Here is a 25,278-nt window from a genome sequence, read left to right as displayed (position 1 = left end):
GAACCACGGTCCCTCTTTTGAGGGTGTTACGTAGTGGTCAATTGTGCCCACCCGTGACAGGCGGGGTGGCGGAGCAGGTTGAGAGCTGAGGTGTGCCTTGGTTCAGACCGTTCAGGTTGGTTGCAGACCTAGGATAAATAGATGTCTGTAATCACGCACCTAAGGTATGTGGAAATGTGCCCTGCAGGTTCGGTCACAATTTCAAGTTGAGATACTTGAAGAATCCATTGGAGTTCTGAGAGATGAAGTAACGCGGTGACCCGTCAAGGGTCAAATCAGAAGATGGTGAAAGACGCGAAAGACAAAGGAGATTTTAAAAATGAGGATGTCGAGGATGGTGACAGTTAAGGTATAGGTGGAGAAATTGTGGCTGCCAGGGTTAGAGGTGTATATAGTGTTTGACTAGATTCTAAACATTGGATCAAACATAATGTGAGCACATATAACTCGGCGCATGCAAGTCAAACTCAGGCATAGCTTCATTGATTTGTTTGATTTATCGTCAGCATTGTTGAAGATGGAAGATATGGGTTGTGCACGGCGTACCGACAAGCGCCCGAATAAGCGTGATCACGTGCCCCATATTCACACCTTGTTCTGGATGTTTCATCTTCCAGGTTGCTTTTGCACCGGTCAGAATTTTACACAGATATCATTCGTTCCATCATTATTACTCTTAGGTTGTACACTCGGTTTTGATTTTGATTGTTGTATGATTGGTTTTTTATAAGCGATGAAAAGGTTTGAGCATTCAAGCCTTGTTTGTGTTGGACCCGCACGGGCCACTTACCTCCTGTAGGCTCTATTGTGGATTTATTTCCTCCCTTCATGTCGGCTCAAATAATCCTCCTTGCGAATTGACATAAGCTTCTACGTATCGACTTCGCAGTCAGAATCAAACGTGAAGAGCACTGACTGTTTCTGATTATAGTTCGTATATTTGGAAAGTGCTAGTTACCTTATCGGGCAAGTTTCTTAATACCTGGGCGGTTCGGTTGCACAGAATCCAACGCCCGGGTGGCAATCCAACAATGGGATCATCGCTAAATTGGTTTTACCTGTAGGCCTACAGACAGGGCTCTGAGCGCTGAGAATCATTCGAGATGGCAGATCCTGCCGAGCAACTTGAAAGTCGACAGGGCCCATTCGACCAAGCCTCAGACGCGTTACAGCCAATGCAGCCTTCGCATCGATTGAATGGGGAGCCAACCATCGTGCATTTCTCACCCGGGCCACCTGAGAGCACTGAGCTGGCCAGCGGCGCCGAGCCTACTCGTCAGAGCGTGGTCCTAAAGCCCGTTTTCAAGATGAAGCGGACTGGAACTGCCACAATGCCGCCAGCCACTCCAGTACGCGACTCGAATTCATCATGGCGCGCCATGCCGGCCACCTCCCACGGCCCCTATGGTGCCTACGAGCCGGAGCCTGCAAAAGTTTTCAGTGATATTCTTCCACCTTCTTCCACCCCAATACCGCATCCGACGCAGCACTCGGAGGCCAACTCCGCGCCCAATGGAGCACGCAAGACCAAGTATGCAACCGATGAGGAGAGAAGGAGGGCAACCAGCCTCGCCTTGAAAGGTATGCCCACTCAATGGTCGTTCCCGCGCAATGGGACCATGTGGTATTGACCAAGATGCTGCTCAGAGCGGTGGAGGACTGGCCGCATGGACATCGCCGTCAAAAAGCGGCTGGAAACCATGAGACTCAGAAGGGAAGCGGCAGCTCTGCTCGGAACGCCGGGAATCACCAAGCCGTCAGGGCCCGTAGCCAGTCTCAACCACACTCCAATGAGCTCGGCCTCCCCAAAACGTTCGGCCATCCTCTCGGGTCTCGCCGCCACCCCGCCTCACCGTGCGCGGAAGAGGTCCCTCGGCCCCGACCAACTGGCCCGTCTTACCGAGGAGAAGACGATACCCAACCAATCCACGGCACTGACACCAAACTCCGGCGCTCATACAGGAACAGAAGAGGCAAAATATCTCGTCCAGCCGCGACCAACGGCCCCTGATTTTCATATGCTCGACATCGGAGACTCCAGTAACCGCAACTTCTCATACCAGCAAGCACAACCAACATCTGCATCGGCACTGGACGATGAGGATGACCAGAGTGCAGACCAAGAATGGGAGGAGGAGGGAGATGACTTGTCAATGGATGCCTCGAGCGCCGACATCACTGAGCGTGTCAATGGCCGAATCTTAGACGAAGGCAGCGGAGATGGCTCGCACCTTGTTTTGGCTGCTCCAGATCGCCCTTACACGAGTTGGAGAGGTAAGCCTCCGATCTTGGGCAACGCTACAGTGCAGTTTTACTGACGTGCCGACCAAGATGACGACGGTTCCTTGATCAAAGCCTACGGCGCGCTCATTCCAGAAGGGTATCAGTTATCCCAAGGAACCCCTCAGCATCCATGGATCTGCCCGATCCGTACGTGCCGCAAAATATTCTCGGAGATCAAAGAGCTCGGTCGGCATTTTGTTGTAAGTTAGGTTTGACCTTGGAATTTCATGGCTGAGCTAATCACAGACAGCGACTGCACAGCGGTTCAAGGTTACATGATAATGAAGACGGCACCTTCTCGGAGCGCAGACAGACACAGTTGCGCGGCGGTGTTTCGAAACAGCCTGCTATTGTCGTTTCCCGAGGGCCAGCCGACTCCTCCGACCCGCCACCGATAGCTCCTTCGTATCCGACTTCTGTCCTTAGGCGAAGATCTTTAGACATTCTTGGTCCTCCGATATCAGAATCGGAAGCTGACGCTGACGTGAGCCTTTCAGTCACTCCAAGCCACCCACAGCTAAACCAAAGCTCCCAACCGGAGGGCGATGCGGCGGCCCTGTGGAAGTACCTGCAGCCCCATCTGGTCAAGCACAAAAGGAGAAACATCCCGACCCAAGGATGGGTCTCGCAGCTTATTACCCTTTCACGGGTTCGCGACCTAGATTGGCACTCAGAATGGCTCTCCAGGAACGTCTTCAGCGACACCCACCCCCGGGATATATCGGCCCTCATCGTCCAGGTCACGGGCGACCCCGCGCCGAAGCCCTGCAACAGATGCAGTGATGGCAAAGGACCCTTCCGCTCGTGCATCATGGTGTCCGCCAAAGCTAACAGCGGTCCGTTGAGGAATATCCTAAGTTGCGCAAATTGCTTCTATCACTTTCGCCAAACGTACTGCAGTCATAAACTTTGGGGTGCGGAACGGGCAGACCGAATCCTGACTGCGAGAGCCGACGGCATCCCACTTGGCGACTTACATGATGATGCCCTCGTTGAAGAAGAAGAGAGGCACGGCTCTTTGGAACATGATGATTCACACGCCATTGCATGGAACGGAGATAAATCGCGCGCCGAAACTCCCGGGACGGCAGGCAATGCGCCGGCCGCCATCAGCGAGGCGGAGCCGGGCAGGTTGTACACGATGTGGCCAGGTGAGTGTGATGACAGATGCTTGGAGGAATCTAGGGCTAACCACATGCCCGTGTTAGATGAAAACGGAGAGCTCACCCCAACCTTTGGCGCACTACTCCCAGCTGGCTACCAGCTCGATACCACAATTCCTGGCAGACCATGGGTCTGCCCTGTGCGCAGTTGTCGAAAGGCCCTTTGCAAGCGGGGAGACTTGGGTTTTCACTTCCAGGTATGTCAACCCGCCTCAGCTGCTCAGATGTGTGCAATTTCTGAACGTTGTACCCCAGCGTGTCCATTTCGCTGCCATTTTGAACGACAATGGCGATGGAACCTTCTCCACCAAGGGCGTCTACCGATCCAAGAGCGTCGCACCGGGAGGCAAGATCCTGATCAAAGCCCCTCCCATTGTGGTGTCCAAGGAGCCCATCGAGAGCAACAGCCCGATTCCCCAACCGCAGCTTCCCGACTATCTGGCAGCAGCGAAACCCTCTCTGTCAGCAGTCAACGACCCAGAAATGGAGCCCATGGACGACACGGAACCGGAGAGCCACGAAATGGCTGAGCTCTGGTCCTATATCCAGCCGCATCTTTTTTCGACGGTCAGCATACCCAGCTCCAGAGTCATCAGACACCTCTTGACTCTACCCAGGCGGCGAGAGATACAATTCAATACGCATCGCCGCCGCAGCGGGTTTGTCGAGGGAAAGAACGAAGACATCGCCGCGGTAATTGTCCAAGTCACGGGAGACGAAGTCTCCTCCCCGTGTAGCAGATGCCGGAAGGGAAAAGGGCTCTTCAAGGGCTGCGTGGTGGTGCCTGAACAAGCACACCCCAAAGCAAAGACACGCTACCCATGCTGTGGAAACTGCCTTTATAAAGGCAAAAGGTCGTCCTGCTCTCTGTTAAAATGGGTGGGGGAGCGGGATACGCGAGCGACAACGACCTTGGCGGCCGATGATCAAACCCCATCCGCGAGAGATCTCAGGCCAAGGCGAAGCACCACCCAATCCTCTTTCCCGTCTGCCTCTCTCCCGCGCCAACCAACCTCCTCCGCGCTTATCTCCCAAGGAACCTTCCCAGGCCAGAATGAACTTCTCGAGATGGAAGACTGGGAGATAGCACCAGGCCGCATCCGCGAAACCGCCGGTCCCTATCCCGAGAGTAAGTTTCCCTTCCGTGGCTATGTCTCTTCACCACCCCATACTGCCATCTCTGTATTCAACAGCAGTCTGACAGCTCTACCAAATGTCCAGCAATCGCTTTTTCCAAGCCGTACCTCTCCACCCCGCAAGCGGTGCCTGTCTGTGACGACGTGGCCTTCCGCGTCGACACCATCACGCCTGGCGGAGTGCTGCGCCTTGAGGTAGAAGCCAACATGACGCGGCTCCTTTCAGTGGCGGCGGGTAAAGTCAAGGTGAAGTTGGGGGACGAGGACGAGTTTGTCGTCGGCCGGCATGGCTTGTTCAAGGTCAAGCCTGGTGTGGGGTGTACTGTCAGGAACGGGCTTTACATGGACGCCGTGGTGCATACGGTCGTTTTGGCGGGATATGACTGACTGGGGCATCATAGTAATCATCCTTTTGGCGAAGAATTTGGGGACTTGATCGAAGTGGGAAGATGACACGGATACGGGGAGGTGGGATATCAATCATGATTACCTACTTTGGCTTGTCTTCTATTTCAGCATCCCGATTCGCCTTCATTACGATTCCGTTTGATAAGTCTTGAACTCTGCCAGTGCCGAGAGCAGGTCTTGCGAGTCAACTGTTCAAGCTTCTCAGGTTGAGCATGTTTCAATCGTAGACAGGACCCTCGACATGCTTATACACGCTAAACCTCCAGTTGTATAGAGAGACATAGACGGCTGACATAGCAGAGGCGGTGACGACCTACGCTGTAAGTGTAAATCTAAATCAATCAGGGTACAATACATCGAAGGTGGGAGGGCCATGGCACGCAAGTATGGGCGCAATAGTATTCAGGAAGCGACCTATTGGCCCCTTTGTCACCAATAACATATTTCCCAGCTATCTTGCACCAATTGTCGTCGTGACTCCCTGCGTTAGTAGGGTTAGCATGCATTGTCCTCGTTAGGGGTCTACGGGATCGCCACGAAAAGTCCTGGCGTGCAGAGCCGCCAAGAGCTGGAAAATTCAGCCCTGAGAGGGTGTGAACAATAGTGTAGCAACGAAGTAAAAGTAAGATTGAATTAGTTTCTAGATAAGCTAAAGTCTTTCTGTCGTTGGAAGGTGCCTTAAAGGCAAGCTAAGATGAATAAGCCATGCTAATCCAGAGGGGGCAAGTTCGACCATCGCTTGCAACCGCCATGGTGACATCATTGGGCGGGCCATCGCCTCCGAGCAACTGCATCCATTTCGTCACCGATCTGGGTCTCACCAGCTGCTCTCCTGTATATATAGTGAACAGGCCAGTATAATACATTCTCAATTTGTTCCCTTTGTATCGTCGACAAGCAACTGAAATCATTCACATATTATCATACCCAGGCCGACACACCTATCCGCATCACGAAACCCACTTAGTGTCACAATGGACAATCCCGCAGGCTCAACGAGGACCCAGCCTCAAGACTCGCACGTCGGCCCCAAGTCGACAGGCGGCAAGGCGTCGGTTACCCAGACACCTGCCAACGCCCATCTCGGCCAGAGCAAGCCCGCCGTGTTTGACGAGCAGGGGGCTATTGGCAAGCAGTTCACTGGTGAGTTCCCCCCCTTTCTCCTGTCCTCCTCTAGTTAAAAAGACCCCCTTTTTGATTGCTCGCGATGGAGAAACGCTCGCAATCGAGAAACCAGACAAGTGCTTTTGGGAAATCAAGTAGGCTGACTTATAACTATAATGGCAGCGGAGGGAGCTATCGGCGGAGTCGCACAGAAGATTGGCGGCCCGATGGATAAGGAGGGCATGATTGGCAAGCAGTTTACGACGGAGGGGAGCATTGGGGGTACGGTGCAGAACATGATGGGGGGTCAGGGCATGAAGAAATCGAACTGAGCTACTAACTTGGAGATGAAGGCGAGCACGGGTTACCAGTTTGGTTTATGAGTTTATGAGGAACGAATGTGTATAATACAAGTTATTAGAGGAATGTGCATGGGATCGGCTGTCATCCAAAGGCGCCAGTCTACTCCCATGATAAGCCAAAACCGCGGTCCGAAAGGGTAGCAGCAATGTTGATAATCCCATATACCATTCATCGTTTTCAAATAAAGCCATTTAGCTCATTTTTCGTTTGGGTCCATCTTCCATTCAGGCCAACTTTTCAATCTCAATCACCAGGCAAGCCACATGGGAGGTGCATATTCTGCGTTCACTGTGTGCACGTTGGCAGGAGTTTCCAGCTGAATGCTGATCAAGGAGTCTCTTGAGAGGGTGGAGTTCAAGTTGCTTGTGTGAGCCAAGATCTTCAAGATTCATTGGGAGTTCAGTCCACTCCATGGCCGGGGCTTTTAAGTCCGAAGACATGAGTTTATACTCCGGTGAGTCCGGACGTGAGACCAGAGGCATGAGTCATCCTCGTTCATGTAGATGTCCCTGGCAAGATGGTCCGAGGCGGTGGCTAGCTTGCAACAGAGAAGTTGCTCGTCGTCGCTGTTGCGCTGAGGGTTCAGTAAGTTCTTCCAGAGGGCTTGGGCCTGCTCGAGCGCCTACCGTAAGATCCGAAACCCCGTCGCCCTCAATCCCCGTCGCTGCCCTATTAGAGTAAGGATCAGGCCATGCATAGTTGTCAGTGACAGTCACTTCAGGTGGTGTTTGTGTTCAATGGTCGTGTTTGTGCTGAGAACTTGAGATGGAAAGGCCAGAGCCGAGAACAACTTGAAGTTGTGGAATTGAACAACGAGCAATCCCACGAAACTTAACACTTTCCACTTCCATTTCTCCACTCCTTACCACCAGTCGCAGAACTCAACCCATCGACCACATCCGAATCAACCCGCGGAACCCGAACAGCCATCTTTTTTGCATTCCTCTTCAAAATGGGCTTTGGGTGGATTCAGGACTTCAGACTAGTACAGGGGAGACAGAGGTTTTCAGTCCAGCCTTACAGGCATGGTTTTCCTTGATAATTAGTGGTAGAGGGTCCGGCGAGCCCTAGGGCATAGCGGTGTAGGAATAATAATAATAATAATAATAATAATTCGCTTCCGTACCTTTCTGTTTAGTCTAGCTCTGTGGTCTGCCCCGAGTCCGAATGTGGTGCTGAGCTCCAGGACCTGGCGCTAGGCATCGCGACCTACATTCGGAGCTCTTCCGTCTCATCTCAACAATGAAACACACAAAACACCAGCAACTCACGAAGACTTGAATAGCTACAATAGCAACTCACAGTAATCTGAATAAGAAGAATAGCATCATGTGGCATTGAAGTGGGTTTCCTGCAAATTGCAGGCGTGCACAGGCTACCCCCATCGCCTATCTCATCGCCCTTCGCCGACCATCTCCCTCCCACTTTCAACTTTCAAAAGACTCCAACTCTCGTCCTCTTCGTGCTTTTGCCCTTCTCGCTGCCCCCGGTTCCTGCCCGCCCTTTCTTTTCTTTTCCGCCTCGTCGCTGCTGAGGTGCCCTCCGCTCTCCGCCGCCTGCCTCGAAAGCGTCACCCAGGGCCTCCCACCCACTTCCGGCTCCTGCTCCGAGTCGGGTCAGCGGACGCACACCCGCACCACCTTGTTCACCATCAGGCAGTGGACGCACCACCTTCTGAGCGAGAACTCATTGATCTACGCCTGCTCCGCCCTCCGCCCTCCCAGCTTTTCTTTTCTTTCTTTTTTATCTGCTTTTTCTCTTTCTTCGCTTCACCATGTTGGCCGGTCGCGACGACGACATGATGGTCGACGAAACCGTCGGTCCCATGGTAGGCCGTCTTCCACCTGAGGCCCTGCTGCCAGCGTCTTATCACTCCTCTGGCAAGAGCGAAAGCTCTTCTGAGCTGTAATTTCTGCGTTCCTGGCCACTTTTGTCGGCCGACTGAGGTTTTTCTGCTCCGCTAAACAGCTTGGGTTTCATGATGAGGTCTGTGTCATCAAGTTTGTCGGTGCCTGTTCCTTTCATGTCCGTCGCCCGGTTGGAAACGACAAAAACCCGTCTGGTCAGAGTGGAATGCTTCCGCTTTTTTCTTGCTCTTCCTTCCTGCTCTCTCACTCAATCTGCTAGGGTTCACTCCAGCGATTGAACATACCTCACAACCACACGTTCACATTCACTGTTGGAGTCAACTCTGGCAACCTGTGGGATCTGTGGGGAGGAGAGAGCAAAAGCGTTGGCCCCGGGGGTACCCCAAGCTTGATTTGCTCCACTGCGGTGGGCGACACCGCCCGACGTTTAACAAAGGCGTTGGTCACGCCTGCGGACTCTTGACCTTCCATGTCTAACTGGTTTGAATGCCGGGAAGGGGTGACTTGCGGGGTATGCATGACTCTTCGATTCCATGGCAGTAGGGTTGCGACTACCTCAGCTTTTTGTTTTCAATCATGCGGACGGGTGCCCAGGCTGCATGCTCCATCTCTTCTACGCCGCCGCGACCTTCACCTCGACTCTCCCTACCCTCCAGGACAAGCTGAAAGTACACATAGATGCACTGGTTAGGCTGATAGCGGAGTACGGCACTCCCGAGCTCAAGGCCTGGTGTATGTGCTTCATTGTTTTGTGTTCTCTCACCCTTAACCATCCCGCCTCTTCCCAATCTCACATGCTTCAACATTCTCATAAGCTTCGCAATGCCTGCGTCATTACTTCTTCATTCGATCACTTTCTGACATCTCACGACAGCTCCAACCTATGATGGCCCACGTCAGGGAGGAAGAGAGGTAGCTGGACGAGAAGTGGAAGGAAGAAGAGAAATTCGGAGTGGGTCACAAAGCCAAGGAGGACGCGTTGTAAGCCTCCAGGCGGATGGTGATGCTGACGGACTGGGACGCAGTTTGGGTGATGGGAAATGATACCCTTTATTCTTTGCTCGCTTGGGATGGCGGGGCATGGCGCATCAAGGTACTGGGGAATGGATTGTCTGCCTTCAGGGAATTTGCAAGAACACACGACAAAAAATTCATGGGAAATGAATTGCGTTTGTTTTCGGCCATCTCACTGTGCTGCTGTTCGACAGCTCGTCTCAGTACTCGAGAGTTGCGATAACATGGATTTGAAATGATGCAAATACTGAGGCAGGGGCAAGACGCATCACACAGCAAGCTCATCAAACACCCGGACATGCCGGGGACAAGGGACAAAACAGAATCCAACCTAGCATACTCCGTATTTACAGAGTATTAAACCTATAACCACCATCACCATCCAATACTTGTTGCTTGTCAGTTGTCACCGCGATACCAGAGTCCCTTCGCAGTTCGTCTTTGATTCCGAGTTCGTACGTTACAGGCCCACAGCTGTCAACTCAACCGTTGCCAGCTGGCTGGGAACCACGCATTGCGCAGTCCAAGGCGACGGCTCCGTTTTGGTGACTCGCAAATTACCTCTTTAAACGATCACGAATCCAGCCTTCCCACATATCCGATTACCTCAAACTCCTCATTAAACCCCAAGCCTCGCAATCTCGATCCGGGGCATTCGTCCGCCAAGAACATCGATCGCTCGCCTCGCGCAACGCGTCTGCTGACCGGCTGCGTCGCGTCGTCATGTCGGCCGAGATCGCCCCCCAGGCCGTCTCGACTCCGACCCCGCCCAGAGAGCGGCATTCACTGACCCTCGACCAGCGACGCGCTTTGCGCCGCTGGGCGAGCTCGCAACCAGTGCGCCCGAGTCACAAGGCCTGCATCGACTGGTTCAAGAGCCAGTACAACCAGACCATCTCACAGTCGACCGTCTCGCACTCCCTCTCCCCCAAATACGCCCGCCTCGATGGCGACACCCAGCTTTCCGGTTCGCGCCTGCGCTTCGGCAACTGGCCCGACGTCGAGAAGCTCGTCTTGCTATGGCACCAGCAGATGGTCAACAACGGCCGGCATCCCTCTAACGAGGAGCTCGCCGAGAAGGCCAAGAACATTTTCACCCAACTCCCGCGCTACAAGGACGAGAGCCCTCCGGAGTTCTCGCCGGGCTGGATCCACCGCTTCAAGAAGCGCTACGGCCTGCTGATCCGCACTCAACGCCGCCATGGCTCCGCTCAAAACGTAGCCAACGACATCCCATACCTGGTCGACACAGTCCCCCGCTTCATGACCATCACCCCGGACGTCTCGCCAGCCGCCATCCGCGAGGCCGTCCAGCGCGTAGTAGGCGTCGAAGCCTCCCTCGCCACCTGCGCCCGCGTGCGCGACGAAATCGTCCGCCGTCTCGACACCCAGCAGCAGCAACAGCAGTCGCCCCATCCACAGCCGCCCGCGACCGCTCAAGCAGCTACCGCGGCCAACCCTCACGGCCTCCCCGTACCGCCGGCCCCCAACGGCGAACAGACCCCCATCTACACCGACGACGACCCAGAGGTCGTCCTCCAAAATGCCCTGCGCGCCCTGCAGCAGGAAGAAGCCGACGCCGAAGCCCAAGCCGCTGCCGAGCGCGAGGCGCGCGACCGCTCCGAGCGGGGTCTGCCGCCCCTGGGCGCCCTCGCGGGCCAATCCTACACGCAGCAAGCCGCGGCGGCCGTCAACGCCATGTCGATGACGCCCATCAGCGCGGCGCGCGCAAGCGTGGGCCCGCCGCCGAGCGCTGGTGCCGGCTCGACTGCCGGTAACGGCGCCCTTGGAGGAGCAGTCGGGGGTTCAGGTTCGACGACCGGAGGGGGAGCAGGAGGAGGAGGGTCGCGGTTCATTGCGCCGACGCCGACGAAGCAGGAGCTGGCGCCGGCAGTGGGTGGCAGCGGCAATGGCGAGGACCTGACGCTGACGCCCATCCCCAGCGGCGGCCCCGTGTCGGTCACGGACCGGCCGGTCCGGTGTCCGTTTTGTCTGAATCAGCGCATGCTGAGGACAATCAAGGAGGCTGTGGAGCACATGTCGACGCATGTGATTGTGTGAAGGGGGAGAGTTTTCGTTATGAGGTGTGAATGAGTGATATACACCTGCTGTTTTTCAGCCGGGGGGTGGGGAGGGTGGGTAGTGTTTGTCCGTGGCGCTTTTTCTGCCTGGTATTCGGGCTTCTTAGCCCGGCAAACTTCTATTTCCGTATCTTCTTCTGTATGACTCACTGTGTTACCGTCAAGGCGCTTTATCTTGGAAGGGGAACTCTACGAGGAGGAATCGGACGGGAAACAGGGTCAGGGTTTCACGTTTCATTTGGTATGCTTGCTTATCCACGTCTAATCAGGTAGCGAAGGGCGGGTTTGCTACTGAGGCTTCGCTCATTGCAGGCTCTACCGACAAATAGTATTGGCGGTTTTTTTTGCGGTCTGTAAGCTGCCTGTTGCTTCATTGGACCAACAGTGCTACTTATAAAGAGTAAATCATGTGTATGATTGGTGATGAATGCCGAATAGTGTGCTCTGCGCTAACCTAGGGAGTTTGAAGCGGCCTCGTCCAGGTTGGATGCGTAAGGTGGGAGCGGAGACATGAGAGGCCGAAGGCCTCCAATGGGCGAACTTTGCCGGATCACGTCAGGCCAAGCACAACCACGAAGACAACGACTGTCTCCCAACCTCTGGTTTGATTTACCACCAAGAACATCAACCCTTTCCCTAACCAAGCAACTCATCACCAGGCCCAGACACCAGGCAGCGGAAGACGACGGATTAGTAGATCGCCATGCTTGTCTCCCACGGAAACTAAATAACCCCCCATCCGACTTTACCCTGCGCCAAATATACGTATGTACGTTCATCCAGCCATCAAATCATTCATCCGTTCCCATCCCATCCCAAATTCTCCATCTTCAAGAGTCATTCCTTCATCCCAACCATCACCAGCACCAGCCACCCGTTCGTCCCATCGTCCTCGGCCATGGTGTTGGACAACCTGACACCCGCACTCGTCCCAACGCGATCCATCGTTCCAAAACGTCCCATGGAGGAGGCTGGGCGTGACAGAAGAAAGAAGATTATAGCCCGCAGTAAGATCGTCGATGGACTGGAGCAGGAAAACCGAGCCAGCCACAACTCTCGATCAAGCCTGCCGAGGAGTAAAAGCTTCGCTAAGCGTATGATGATCTCCCTCGCCCCAACCCTCCTACAATTCCATGACATGTGAGCGGTAGAGCTGGCTGGCACTTAACAATTCTGGCTGTTCCCCCCGTCCTCCGTCCGCCAGCCAGCCCCGCTCCGCCTTTAGAGTTCCCTCTCAAAACAGTAACAGCAAACAAATCGGTTGCCCATTGTTGGAGAAGAAAAGAAGAAGAAGAATAGAAATTTAGATGGAACCCAAATCGGAGAGAAGCAAAAGAAAACACCAAATACAAAGTCGGGTATACTCTGACAAAAATGAGCCATCAAAACGGCTAAAAGCCACCAAAACAACGAAGACATAAAACTCAAGACAAGCCCAAAGAAAAAAAGATGAATAACGAGGAAACGAAATAAGCCCTTTCATCTCTCTCACTCTTCCCCCATAGCTCACCACCAACCCTCACTCAACATACAACAGCAACTTCTCATTCCTCTGCAGCGCCGCGTCCAAATCGTCATTGCTCATAAGCGGCGGCTTATCCCCCGTGGCCTCGTCCTTGTACGACAGCTGGGGCTCCTCGCCGGGCGGGATCTTGAGCCTGTCGAGGATTTTGTCATAGAGGCTCTCGAACGACACATCGGCCGGCACCTTGATGGCGATCAGCTCGCCGTTGTAGCTCAGCTTGACCTTGATCATCGAGCCCGCCGTCTGCATGCCTGGCGAGAGCGACGACTGCGACGGCTGGGACAGCGACGAGACCTGGCGCGACACGGCCGCGGGCGGATGCTGCTGGGGGTCGATCTCGTAGTCGCCTTCCCTAGGGGCGAAGAACTGCTTGACCAGGTTGCACTTGGAAATGTACGGCGGCTGCGCGAGGAGGCTCTTGACGTAGCCGTCGAGGTTGTGGCGGCGGCCTTCCGTGATCGCGTCGGTCACATAGTTAACGGGACCCGGCATGTACGGAAGCGTCCGCTGCTTCTTGCCGGTCGTTCCGGCTTCGACGGGGAATTCGGTAAGGAGAGCAATCTGGAAGTCATAAAAGTCTTCGTAGTATCGGGCCAGCTCCCAGGTCCGGCCGTCCTCCAGCTCGGCTTCAATGACGAACCAGTACTTGTCCTCGGCAAAGCAGTACCTGGGAATCCGGGCGGAGACGGGCGCATACATTGGCGGCGCATTCGGTGTTGATGACGACCCGTTTGAATGGGGTGGGTGTTGTTCCACGGGGTAGGCCGCTTGCTGTGCCTGCTGTGCCTGGTGCTAATTGTGTCCGTCAGATGTAAACTGCTCATCAGCTGCAGAGCAGAGAAATACTTACCACGTTGGAGCCTGACCCCTGGCTCACTCGGCCGCTGGGTTGCTGGATGCTCATGCGCTCCATTCCTTGCTCAATCTGTTGCTGTTGAGCACCCGTCTCGAATTTTCCGAGAGTGATGCTCGAATTCTTATAGTCGGCCGCCATCTTTTTCCACTCCTCCACCTTGGGGATGCCAGCCTTCCGCACCGCTTCTTGAGGATTCGCAACGGGTGTATTAGACGCCATGTCTCGGATCTCCACGAAGGACACGGGGATCAGGCCGGGCCCGCCGAGTCTCCCAATGGGTTTAGCCACGAACCACTCGGGATTTGACTGGGCGATAACGATGATGGCCTCGCCTGCCTTGGCCTCCAGCTCGTCACCCCGTTCGGCGTGGAAGTCGTACATGACGACGCCATAGACCATGGCACCGGGCTTGCCGCCAGACTTGGAGCTTCGCTGGCTGGTGGCGGCCGTGGTCGATGCTGGTCCTTCGCCGTAGCCGGAGTCATGGTCGAGGTTTGGCGCAGAGCGTGCACTGTCTGGCTGGGACTGGCCACTGTCACGCTCGTTGCGGCCGAGCGCCTGGAAAAAGCTCACCGGCACTAGGCCACGAGCGTCAGGCAAGGCGGGATTACACGCCTCGTACCAGTCAGGGTCGTTTTCGCGGCCGATAACATGGAAAAAATCGCCGCGCGAAAAACTTAGTTCTTGAGAATTCTGTGCCGTATAGTCATAAAGTGCCCGAATGACCTGTTCCGCAACGAAAGCGTCAGCTATCCTGGCATGAGGCGAAGGAGGGTAATGAGTCGAACAGCGGAGTGTCCTATCCGTGGCCTTTTGCGGGTTCTGTAACAACGAAGAACGCACCTTTTTTGGAGGGACAATCGCGACTGCGGACTTTTGCGGGATGCTAATCTGCGGCTTGCCTTTCTCTTCTCCTTTTATGGATCTCCTCCCTATCCGTAAAGCCTTGAACATGCGCATCGCGGTTAGCGACGGACGGAAAGCAAGATCGTGAAAGACCGTGGCGAGAGCTTGATGCAAACCAGCGCCGTGGAAAGCAGAAACAACCGGGGAAAGGGTGCAACTATCTTGCGCCACCAACTAATGAAGGGTTTCGCGAAACTTCTTCCAACGGTTGGACAGGCCAGGACAGCGGGCAACTAGCGCTGCGCTGAAATCGGTGTTCCTGCCGTGAAGAGGCTGGCGCGCAAACAAAACGAAAGGGAGTGGTATTCGCTCCTGGCAGCAAAGCGACATGAGGAATGACGTACCTTCATGGTGTCAGATGTAGGCCCTCAGCGCGATTCGGATGGCAGTCGCGAAATGGAAATGAAAACGCAAGCCGAGACACGAGAGGCGAGCGGACGGTAGTTTCGCTTCGGCCGACACCTTTCCGCGTCACACCAGGCTATCGGATGGCTCCTGGATCAGTGTAACGAACGACGCGCGAACCCGCGTGGTTATTCCCCTCCTCTTCAGCTTCTGGACGCTTGGTCGTCGGGAAATCAGCGGCGAATCGCGTGTCCGATTTTAAAGCACTACTTGTGATGCCGTGCCGCGTCCGTAGCAGGACAGTTTCGCAGAGAATTGGAGCAGGTCGATGTTGTTTGACGCTCCTTCGCAGATTTTTGTGACTTTTCTGGTCGTTCTGGCGCCTTTGTTCAGGACTCGTCCGGGTCAGCGCGACCTCGTGGCACCGTTCCTTTCTCCTTCGCTCAGCCGCGTACTTTCTTGATTTTAAAAACGGTTTGTCGTTGGCGAAGTCGTTGGCGAAAGGTTTGGCCTCGCGCGCCGAGGGGTGATTGCGCAGGAGTAGGCGAAAGAGCAGGTGACTATTGTGGGCCTAATGTCCCTTGACGTTGGTTGATAAAAGGGGGGAAGATGGGAATGGGGTTGACGACAGAGGCCTGGGATTTGGTGCCAGGGCCAGGCAAGAAAATTGATGGAGGGGTGAGCCTGGGGCTTTCAGCGAAGTAAAAAGGCAGGATTGGCGGGTGGAATCAGTCCAGTGGGGAAGCCAGACAGGGATGGCCTCCATTGCCCAGGCGGGGCCAGCTCTGCTCTAGCTGTTCGGCTGATCGAGTTGACGCCGCGAATGCAGTGCGATCATCAGAATACTGAGGAAGTTCTCCGCGCAGCTAATAGACTCAAATGGGGCAATCGCATCGCGCTCTGCCGGAAGATGCAATGCATGTCAATCACGCACATGGCTCGAACTTCACTTCAGTTGGCTCATCCCACCGTTTGGTCTTGCTCTGACTCTGGCACGTGCTTGAGGTGATGTCACAGCCAGCTTGACGCAACTCTGCATCTGTTCGGTCCAGGCAGTGCATACCAGAGTACGTGTACCAGGTGCCTGGCTACATGGAACCTGATGGGGCAAGCTGCTCCTGGAACGTATGAAGGAATCAAGATCGGCATATGATATCGCCGGGCACCCTACCTGATGTTATCGACATATCAGTTGCTGCATACATCCTGGGAACTGTGTCCCACATATCCAAACTCGGGGAAAATGGCGCAAGCGTCCCTACCGAGGGTTCGGCCTGTAGCTGGTTGAAGTTAGAAGTCAGGTGCCTGTTGTTGCCTCAAACGTGAACGTCGCGTTATGTCTGCTGGGGATTTGCTTCCCAAAATTACCCAACTCCGACCTGATGGAATGATCCAGAGCAATGGTCTTGGTCATCTGTTGCAAAAACGGTTCATTATTGGTGTATTTGCCGCGCCGCCTTGAAGCTCACCGATAGGAAATTCACCTCAGATACTCAACGTCGTGGGCTATCAAAAGATGAACACTAGCCATGAGACTCTTCATCTGGGGGCAGAACGGTGCTTGTTTTCTTCCCACATCCCGAGCAGTTAATCCCGTGGCACCCCCGTGAGGTAGCCACGGTAGCTCTATCTTAGCTTTGCAAACATTGCATCGTCGCACTCACCCCGCCCGCTTGACATGGTCATTGCCGCCCTTCTAGTCGCGCGCATGGTCTCGGTGTCGGATTCGCTGGGATGTAAGAAAAGACGGCACTCAGAAGAGCCCCGCCATGGCAGTGAAGCTTGATTGAACCCTGAACTGCTTCCTTGCACAGTACAGTGCGGTCGTTCTTGGCGGGGTGATTATCGAGACACCAGACTCGCACAGCTTAACGTCAGATGAAGGCACTGCGAGACAGCAAACTTCAGAATTAAGAATTCGTATTTTCGCGTCGTCTATGTGCTACATTTTCATTCAAGCACAAACTCCCCCATCAGAGACCATCTTGACACCTCGGAGGAGCTCCACAACCCCGCGATGACGTCGTCCGCGACACCTCAAAATCCCCTCTCAACCCAAATGTGAAACCCAACAACACTTCAGCAAGGAACCTAACCTTGCCCTGCGCACACAGAAAGCGTCTTCAATGATACATCAGGTTGGTCCATCACTCCACCCCCGCAGTACCACCGAGCATCAGACTCAGAACCGAGAAAAGAAGCAATAATTCCACATTCATTCATACCCTCTGCGCTCAGCCCCTCTGGATACACTGGCCCAGCCAAACCAGTCCGTCTCGATGAGGTGGGCAGCAACAACCACCATAAAGAAAACATGAAACCGCGGCCTGAAACAGAAACCGACCGACCCTCAGCGGCGCAGTGGCTATCCTCCCGTTCACCATAACAGCATCCATAAGGTACTTTAGGGCGGCCTGTGTCAGACAAGTAATGACCTAGGGAGCACGCTAGACTCAAACGGATTAGAGGCTGAAGACGCACAGAGCATCTCCTTCAACGCCGTCCATCAGTCGTTGGCTGCGAGGCTAGGGTGAGACAAACGGGTAGCATTCTCTTGTCAGTACTAGGCTAAGTGTATATCACCCAAGGATAAGGTTCGGTGCTCCCCCAGATCACCTCCGTCAACCGACACTTGTGTACATCCATGCTCCGTAGTAAGGTTGAACCTGCCTTCCAGCCCGGACAACGACAATGTACTGTGCCTAGTCGGTGCTGAAAGGATGGGTCATCTAGCTTTAGAATGAGCCTTCAACATCAACCTCTGGCTGAACAGAAGGCGCTGCCTGTACGACTTCTACGAATGCTGTTTGGATTTGAAACCTCGGCCAATGCAGGCCCATGCAGAATGCTGCATACACAAGGATGGTACAGCCATGACAACCCCAGACGCCAAACTCCAGAACCATAGCCACTCCCATCCATTCCTGAGAATTGAGAGTAAATGCTCTATACCGGGCCCAATCCAAACGCTCCCTCCCGCGCCATGGGTATCTGGTGCGACTGGAAGCCTCTCAAAAGCAAAAGAAGCAAACCATGCGCCAAGTGGTAGGAAGCTCAACCGCCATGCGGCCGTGCGTGCTCCGGACATCGGTCGATCGGGCGCCGTTGACGAACACCAAGTCCATGAACGCACATGGACGAACGCGAACCCAGCATACAAGACCAGAGAAGTGGCTCATGTCGAGACCCGCTGTTCACCACGATTGAGACGGTTCATAGTGCACGGTGTCGATGACTGTCGATGTAGAATCGTCCCGCATTGAAGCGGCAGGCGTGCCGTTCGATGGCAGGTATCAGGAAGCTGACACGACGCGGAAAAAAACACAACAACTTTTACCGCCGACCAAGCGAGAATCGATGACGGTGTCGGAGATCATCGGGATCTCGAGAAAGACTCGACGTCCAGTAGGAGGCTAAGCCAACCACGTCGGAGGCAACGTGTCGAATTCCAAAAGGGGCGGTGGTGAAGCGGGCAGTATTCACTAGGCGAGAGAGGAGAAATATTACGTGCAGGAAGAAAAGAGGAAAGATGAGGCTGATCTGCCTGACTGCTCGATGCGATGTCCGAGCGCGAAGGCGACAAGCACCAGAACTTCATTCAGATCTGGCCCTTGATGTCGACGCGCGAGAAGGCTTTGGCGCGAGCGCCTTCAAACAGATTGTTCGCTTTGCCAGTCAAAAACATGACGGTCCCGCCGCGGTCCTGGAGCAGCTCCTGGCCGCCGTGGTCGAGAATGAACTGTGCCGCCTCGAGGTCGGATTCGAAGTAGAGCTCTTCAGTGACAAAGCGTAACGGCACGTCCGTTTTGTACCTAAGGGAGAATTAGCAACACATATACAATGAGAGGGAGTCAGGGAAACGTACGCTCTGCAAATGTTGCACAAAGCAGCAAGGCGCTCTCGGCCAACGAACATATCCATAAGATATGCGCCCATGTTGGGCGTGTCGTTGTAAAGCTGGAAGAAACGATGGTAGTTGCCCAAGGCCAATGCGGACCGCACATCAAGCGCGTGTTTGATGGCCTTGTCCTTTTTCTCTGCTGCGGTTAGATCTGCCAGAGCGTTATTCAGCTCTGTGCGGTTCGCTGTGTGAATGAAATACAGAATCCGGTAGGCCGTGAACTCGTTCGGCTTTCCCTTGAGACCCAGCTTATACAGCGCCTTGAGCTGGGTCTGGCACTGATTATACTCACCAAGATCCCCCTTCTCCAACGCAATCCGAGCATGGATTTCGTAGACTTCGACGGTGAACTCATCGCGGACGCGCTGTACTGTAAGATCCTGCCTCATGGACTTGAACTGATCGCAAATGTACGAGTAATTCTGATCCTTCTTCCACCTCTTTTTGAGAAGCTCCAGGGTTTGCCGTAAAATGTACGGAGGGCGGACTTGATCAGGCTTCGGAGCGGCAGTCAGACGCAGAAAGCGTTTTTCGAGGTTCTGGCAGGTGCCAACAACCGGGCCGTCCAGGGGCGGTGGCGTCTCCTCGCGCTGGGTCGTGTACTCTCCCTCGTGGCGTTTCAGGCGCTTGTCGGCCCTGTTGAACTTACTGCTTTGCTTAAGGGGCTCGTCGCGCTTGTCGGGTGAGAAGGAGACGCGATGTTCAAGACGACCAGGCCCATTCCGCCAGGGATATGGAGTTGCCGAAGACGAAGTGGGAGCTGCGCCGTCCGCCAAGTCCCAGGACTTCCTTTTCTTAGTGCCGGGAGCATGGGCCGGAGCCTGGGCCTGGGCCGGTTGCTTGGGCTGCAAAGTAAGCAGCGCCCGCGCGCGTTCCTCGCGGATCATGTGCTGGGGAAGTGGCATCATGTCCCAATCGAGCGTGTTGAGCACGCCCTTTTCGTTGGCCTGGGTTATGGTTTCTTTCAGCTTGGTCTCCATTTCGGCTCTTGTAACACTGGAATCAAGGTTGGCAGGAATGAAGGCGCGTTGGACATATCGGCGGACCGAGTCGGGCCAGTCAATCTTGGTCTTTGCCGGCTCCGAGGCCGCGGCAGGCGGCGGCAAGTTCACGTTCCGTGCAATATCTACTGCGCTGGGCGAGGGGGAATGAGAGGGGCCGTAAGTATGCGCCAAGGGGTAGGAAGGTTGCGGGGTGGAATAGGACTGGCCGAACGACTGTCGGACCTGCACCGCGGTGTAGGCAGGAGCTATTTGAGGCAGCAGTCAGTGTCTGTGTCCTGCGGTTTGAGCATGGCGACATGGGATCACTCGAGATGCGGCTGCATCTCGGGTGCGGCCCGAACGCGTCGACTTACCTGAGTACGAAGTTGCGTAGCCAGTCGATGACTGGGCGCCCGAAGGCGGAGCGGCTGGCCACGTTGGTAACATGCTGCTGCTCGCGTTCATCGGTTGTCGAGGAATCGAAGTCGACAAGGTCGCGGTTCCACGAAGAAGTTGTAAGCTGGAAAATTGTCCGGCGGGTTAGCGGCACCTTTAATAGGAGTGGTGGTGAACTCTCCGCGATGAGACTCGAAGGTTGATTGATGGGAGCGGTAAGTCGGGGAAAGAGGAAGTCGACAAGGAATTGGTGGAGCGCAAAAGTGTGGGCAAATCTGAAATGAGTCTGGTGGGGCTGGGCGAGGGATTTGAGCAATGAGGCAGTGCTACTTGCATGCTATTGGATAAATGCAAGTGCTTGCGGATAATTGCATCAAGCGTTCAAGCTCAGATTCATTGGCCCCGGTAACCTCTATACACGCTATGCGATATCCGCTACGTCAACCGGCTGGGTGCTCGAAGTGGTATCAACCATGGCTCACATGGCATGCGGCAAACCTTAACAAACCCAAATCAGGGACACTTGACTCTTCGTGCACTGGGACAACCTGCCCCCAACTATGACGGATGTTTTTAAAGCACATCGACTTGACAACCGCTCTGCGGCCTGCGTACCTTCCCGATGAAGATCTCCTCTTTGTCCAAGACAATGTGGGGTTGTATGAGGGGTGAGTGCCATGTTCTCATGCGAGTTCCAGCATCTCATATCCAAAGGCTGACATGATGTGCTCTTGCCAGGAAGTACAAGTTGCCTAATCATCAGAATGGCCAAGTCTACTTGACGTCGCACCGGATATGCTATGTAGACAAGGCTGAGCCGAGGAAGTATTCGGTTGCCCTGGATCTCAAGGACGTGGAACGCTTTGAGTTCTATGTACGTCCCCTTGAGTATTCTCACTTTCTCTCCAATGATATGCTGAGACGACTGTTTCCAGGGTGGGTTTCTCAAGTCCTCGGCCAAGATCACTCTGGTCCCAAAATCGACGAAGCGCGTGTCTCTCCAGCCACGGTCTCCTGGTCTCGCCGCCAGCCCGTCACGGAGTAGTACGTCCTCACCCGCTCAGCACCAAGACGGTCCGCCTCGAGTGTCCCCCGTAAAGCCACCACCCACAAGTACAGCGACATGGGTCTGTACTATCTGCAGCTTCTCAAACCCGGTTCCTTCCAACTTCGATCCCACAACTGCTACTGTGCACACACCCCTCGCCCCGTGTCTGGCATGCGGTATCAAGCCTACGTTGACCCATGTCCTGAAGGCAACGATATCCAATGCCGCCAGCAGGCAGCCCGGCAGTCCGGCACTGCAGAGCCCACTGCCGGTGCGGCCGAGGCCAGCCACGGATGTTTCGCTTGGGCCGGACCAAACTCGGGATCCATCGCCCAGAAACTCCGATCCAGATGCATCGTTCCAATGCCCTCGCTGTACCTTCCTCAACCACCCTTCCCTTTTGTCTTGTGAGATGTGCGGCGGACCGTTAATCTCACACGACCTGCCGGCCGAACTCGCACCGCAAGCCAGAACCCACACAGAGTCACCCGGGCCCGTTCTCAACGCTTTGAGCCCCGTCCCTTTTCGGATAGAGAGTCCTGACAGCATCAAACTTTCTTTTCGCGGCGGCGGCGAGAAGATCTTCTACGAAAGGCTCAAATCATCCATGAGCCAGCGCAAATGGCTTCTCCAGAGCGCTCCCCCCATCCCCAAAGCCTCCCGACCAACGAGCGACGCCCACCTCAACAGCCCAACCACCACCGGCCCAGTAACGACCTCATCCACCTCCACCGCCGTCGTCCGCCCCAAGCTCGGGGGCATCGCCGGCCTCGAGCATCACAGTCAAGCCATGCGCAAAAACAACGAACTCGTAATCGGCACGGCGTTTGAGGACCTCGAAGCGCTGATGGCCTCAGCCAAGGAGATTGTCGCGCTCGCCGAGACGTTCGCGCGCCAAGTGAAGGGTGCGTCTGGCACCTCGACGGCGAGCGAGAATGCGCTGCTCGCCGACTCGCTCAGCCAGCTGGGCCTGATCGCGACCAAGGACATCGTCGGGAGCAGCAGCTCGGCCGGCGGGAGCGATTCGTTGTACCTCTCGGAACTGTCGCGCACGCTGGCTGAGTTCTTGACGGACGACCGGCGGGGCGTGCTCAAGAAGGCGGGCGGCATCATGAGCTTGGTGGACTTGTGGGCCGTGTTCAATCGCGCGCGGGGCGGCGTCGAGCTCGTCAGCCCGGCCGACTTCGACAAGGCGGCGCAGCTATGGGAGAAGCTCGGCCTGCCGGTGCGGCTGCGAACGTTCAAGTCGGGCGTCAAGGTGGTTCAGAGCCAGGACAGGACGGACGAGACGACCATGAAGGCGCTGCTTGGATGGCTCAGGGATTTGCACAAGTCCCCGCCGGAGCGGGAGGTGCCGTGGGACTGGAGTAGGTTCGGGCGCGGGGTGACGGCGAGGGATGCTGCCGAGAGGTTTGGATGGAGTATTGGTGTTGCCGAAGAAGAGCTAGAGATGGCCGAGGAGCGGGGCATCTTGTGTCGCGAAGAGGGTATTGAGGGATTGAAGTTCTGGGAGAACTTTATTGACACTGGCGAAGGGAAGGGATACAAAGCTCCGCCGACGGAACCTGATATCATCGAGGTGTTGACGGAGGCTGGGTTTCTTTGAACTAGCACAGCGTTCACTAGGCTGGTTGTTGCGGATTAGAGAGGCATAAAGGTCTGCAGGCACATGGAGCACCCTGGGCTTGTTAATTTGAGTGGTGATATACAAAAACAATCATCTTTTCCTCATCATTACCCAGTCCTTTATATGGTCTATGAGAAGCTGCCATCTAATCCCGTGGTATCAACGCCTTTGCGAGTGCCGAATGCAACAGCAGCCCTGAACGCCCGCTACCCGGAATGTACAGAACCCAACAAATATAGACACAAAAAGTCAACCATTCACTAGCAACGCCTCAAAGCTCTTACACCAACCTCTCCATCAACGCCCTCCTGACCTTCACGTTAACAACCCCGCCCACTCCAAAAGCCGGCACGATCCTGCATATCCTGGCCGCCGTACTAACCGCCCAATTATTTCTCACCGCCGTCCACCTGTCCCGCCAGCCCCGCGCCACGCCAGGCCGGTTATAGATATCCAAGCCCAGGAGGTGCACGGGCGTGCTGAACAGTTGCACGGCCGCGGGCGCCACGAACTGTGCCACGGTCTGACCACTCGCGTAGCACTGCATCTCGTCGCTGAGGCGCTGGCTCAGCACGGGACCTAGCAGGGGCGGGACATTAAACGAGGCGAAGATGGTCATGCAGTCGCGCACCGCAAAGAGCAGGTAGCTTGGCAGGGTGACGGGGCGGGGCGTGATCCCCGGGGGCCCGAACAGGCGGACAAAGACTTGGTCTTTGTAGATGCACAGGCCGATGTTGGCGGCCGAGGAGGCAGCGAATTTGGAGGTGCCTGACGTGATGTGGGTTGCGGGGAGGGAGCGGACGGTGGAGGTGGCTGTGTCGAGGGTGTTGGCTGTCAGGTAGGTGCCGCCGTAGAGGGCGAAGATGAGGGCGAAGGGTTTGGAGAGGATGACGCGCTGCGGGTGGAGGAGGAGGGTGCGGAAGGAAGATCTCAGGGAGTCGACGAGGGACCGCCGGCCGGAGGCGTTTTCCATTATCGAGCTGAGATGGGCAAGTTGGTTAGTACGGGAATGGGGTTGAATAGGGTTCAGTGATTATGGAAGGACTACCGGTCAATGATGGATATTATCGGGGCGACGAGCACGGCGGCTGAGGCAGCGCTGATGAAGTCGGCGCCGAGCCGAAATGCCAGGTTCTTGGTGTTCCATTTCATGGATGTGCTGCTGCTGGAGTTCGGGTGTGTCGGCATAGGGATGCCCCGAGGCGACGCCGCCGTCGCCAGCTGTGAAGGCTTGACCGATTCCAACTTGAGCTGAGGCGGTGCTCTCGGGGTCTCTAATCCGCCCATGCCACTATCCTTCATACTGATGTCTCACTAGCTTTGTCCTTGCTTGATGGTGCCGTGCCCTATCACTCGGTGCCGCAGGTGTGATACGCCGGATCACAGCGCCAAGCTGTGCTGAGAAAGCAAGATGAATCGATGAAGACTGGCAATTGATGCCACGAGGTTGTGATTGCTCAGAAGATGGTGCACTGATCATTTCTCATGGATTTGCGCATCAATCTTCACTTCCGATGGCAATTGGTGAAGAATTACCCTACTGTAGTTGTTGATGCTGAGAAGTGGCCTGGGTGCACTTCGATTCCTGTTGGAGTCGCGAAGTCGAACAGGGCCGACATCGGACACGCGATAAATCCGATGATGCAGCTCATCTAGCAGCCACGTGATCCATCCAATCAGATCCATTGGGTTTCTCAAATTGATCTATGAGGAACGAAGCTTTGAAGCTCCATCATCCATTAACTATACTTTGCAGGTACAGATCAACCTTCGATTGTTTGTTAATGCGAAACTGATGTTCACCCTACGAGTTCAACATCTTCCTTCTAAATAGCAAGTTACTCACTTTCAACTTAAAGAATTTGGGCTAGAACATACGCTAAACCCATTTTTTTGTAGTGCCTTCTGTTGGCCGCGACTAAGATCGTCGCGCTATAATCCGTACCTGATGCCACGGTAGTATGCCAGACCTTTCTCTTTAATCCTCTACCACCTAGGTACCCTATCTGACATCGTGAAGCTGGGCTCTGGCTGCTGATGTTGTCACGGTACCTACCATAGATAGTTCACATGGATACAGTCAGAACCGCTGTACTGTTTCGTTCACTCCTCGTCAGGACCCCAATTCATGGATGACACTGATATGTCAAATGAGTTGCCCCTGAGAGTTACCCCTGAGCCGCCACGGTTGGTCACCTGACAGTTCGTTATTATCCTTTTATTTTCGATCGTCTTGGGTCCTCACCTTAAGACAGTAGAGCGTTTTGATGT

The 25,278-nt window shown here is 54.9% G+C and overlaps 7 protein-coding genes across 7 annotated transcripts; 4 read left to right on the top strand and 3 right to left on the bottom strand.

The window, feature by feature from the left end:
* Nucleotides 1-856: 856 nt before the first annotated feature.
* Nucleotides 857-5,167, top strand: N657DRAFT_615213 (uncharacterized protein). The gene is made up of 7 exons (XM_062790457.1): nucleotides 857-1,581; nucleotides 1,648-2,274; nucleotides 2,332-2,483; nucleotides 2,534-3,434; nucleotides 3,492-3,643; nucleotides 3,702-4,575; nucleotides 4,668-5,167. Exons 1-7 carry the CDS (start codon nucleotides 1,104-1,106, stop codon nucleotides 4,967-4,969), a joined length of 3,486 nt encoding a protein of 1,161 aa, XP_062650226.1. The 5' UTR covers nucleotides 857-1,103; the 3' UTR covers nucleotides 4,970-5,167.
* A 598-nt stretch (nucleotides 5,168-5,765) lies between these two features.
* N657DRAFT_643240 (uncharacterized protein) lies at nucleotides 5,766-6,619 on the top strand. Its single transcript, XM_062792512.1, has 2 exons — nucleotides 5,766-6,133; nucleotides 6,278-6,619. Exons 1-2 carry the CDS (start codon nucleotides 5,965-5,967, stop codon nucleotides 6,424-6,426), a joined length of 318 nt encoding a protein of 105 aa, XP_062650225.1. The 5' UTR covers nucleotides 5,766-5,964; the 3' UTR covers nucleotides 6,427-6,619.
* A 3,280-nt stretch (nucleotides 6,620-9,899) lies between these two features.
* On the top strand, nucleotides 9,900-11,779 carry N657DRAFT_643238 (Homeodomain-like protein). The gene has a single exon (XM_062792511.1). It carries the CDS (start codon nucleotides 10,063-10,065, stop codon nucleotides 11,398-11,400), a length of 1,338 nt encoding a protein of 445 aa, XP_062650224.1. The 5' UTR covers nucleotides 9,900-10,062; the 3' UTR covers nucleotides 11,401-11,779.
* A 742-nt stretch (nucleotides 11,780-12,521) lies between these two features.
* N657DRAFT_710214 (uncharacterized protein) lies at nucleotides 12,522-14,755 on the bottom strand (the record flags this gene model as incomplete). Its single annotated transcript, XM_062797429.1, has 3 exons — nucleotides 12,522-13,731; nucleotides 13,796-14,527; nucleotides 14,645-14,755. The coding sequence occupies 3 exons, from the start codon at nucleotides 14,753-14,755 to the stop codon at nucleotides 12,940-12,942; spliced, it is 1,635 nt and encodes a 544-aa protein (XP_062650223.1). The 3' UTR covers nucleotides 12,522-12,939.
* A 3,895-nt stretch (nucleotides 14,756-18,650) lies between these two features.
* On the bottom strand, nucleotides 18,651-20,383 carry N657DRAFT_568445 (uncharacterized protein; the record flags this gene model as incomplete). Its single annotated transcript, XM_062788588.1, has 3 exons — nucleotides 18,651-18,864; nucleotides 18,918-20,202; nucleotides 20,311-20,383. The coding sequence occupies 3 exons, from the start codon at nucleotides 20,381-20,383 to the stop codon at nucleotides 18,651-18,653; spliced, it is 1,572 nt and encodes a 523-aa protein (XP_062650222.1).
* A 404-nt stretch (nucleotides 20,384-20,787) lies between these two features.
* N657DRAFT_615195 (Vps36-domain-containing protein) lies at nucleotides 20,788-23,107 on the top strand. The gene is made up of 3 exons (XM_062790456.1): nucleotides 20,788-21,000; nucleotides 21,071-21,206; nucleotides 21,268-23,107. The coding sequence occupies exons 1-3, from the start codon at nucleotides 20,900-20,902 to the stop codon at nucleotides 22,984-22,986; spliced, it is 1,956 nt and encodes a 651-aa protein (XP_062650221.1). The 5' UTR covers nucleotides 20,788-20,899; the 3' UTR covers nucleotides 22,987-23,107.
* On the bottom strand, nucleotides 23,060-24,595 carry N657DRAFT_643234 (uncharacterized protein). Its single transcript, XM_062792510.1, has 2 exons — nucleotides 24,056-24,595; nucleotides 23,060-23,987 (listed from the first exon to the last, which is right to left on the bottom strand). Exons 1-2 carry the CDS (start codon nucleotides 24,307-24,309, stop codon nucleotides 23,288-23,290), a joined length of 954 nt encoding a protein of 317 aa, XP_062650220.1. The 5' UTR covers nucleotides 24,310-24,595; the 3' UTR covers nucleotides 23,060-23,287.
* Nucleotides 24,596-25,278: the final 683 nt, after the last annotated feature.

The sequence above is a fragment of the Parathielavia appendiculata genome (genome assembly GCF_033297405.1).
Source record: "Parathielavia appendiculata strain CBS 731.68 unplaced genomic scaffold N657scaffold_3, whole genome shotgun sequence".
Classification (NCBI taxonomy): domain Eukaryota; kingdom Fungi; phylum Ascomycota; class Sordariomycetes; order Sordariales; family Chaetomiaceae; genus Parathielavia; species Parathielavia appendiculata.
The sequence above is the reverse complement of the archived record's forward strand: the minus strand, read 5'-3'. Positions and strand labels throughout refer to the sequence as shown.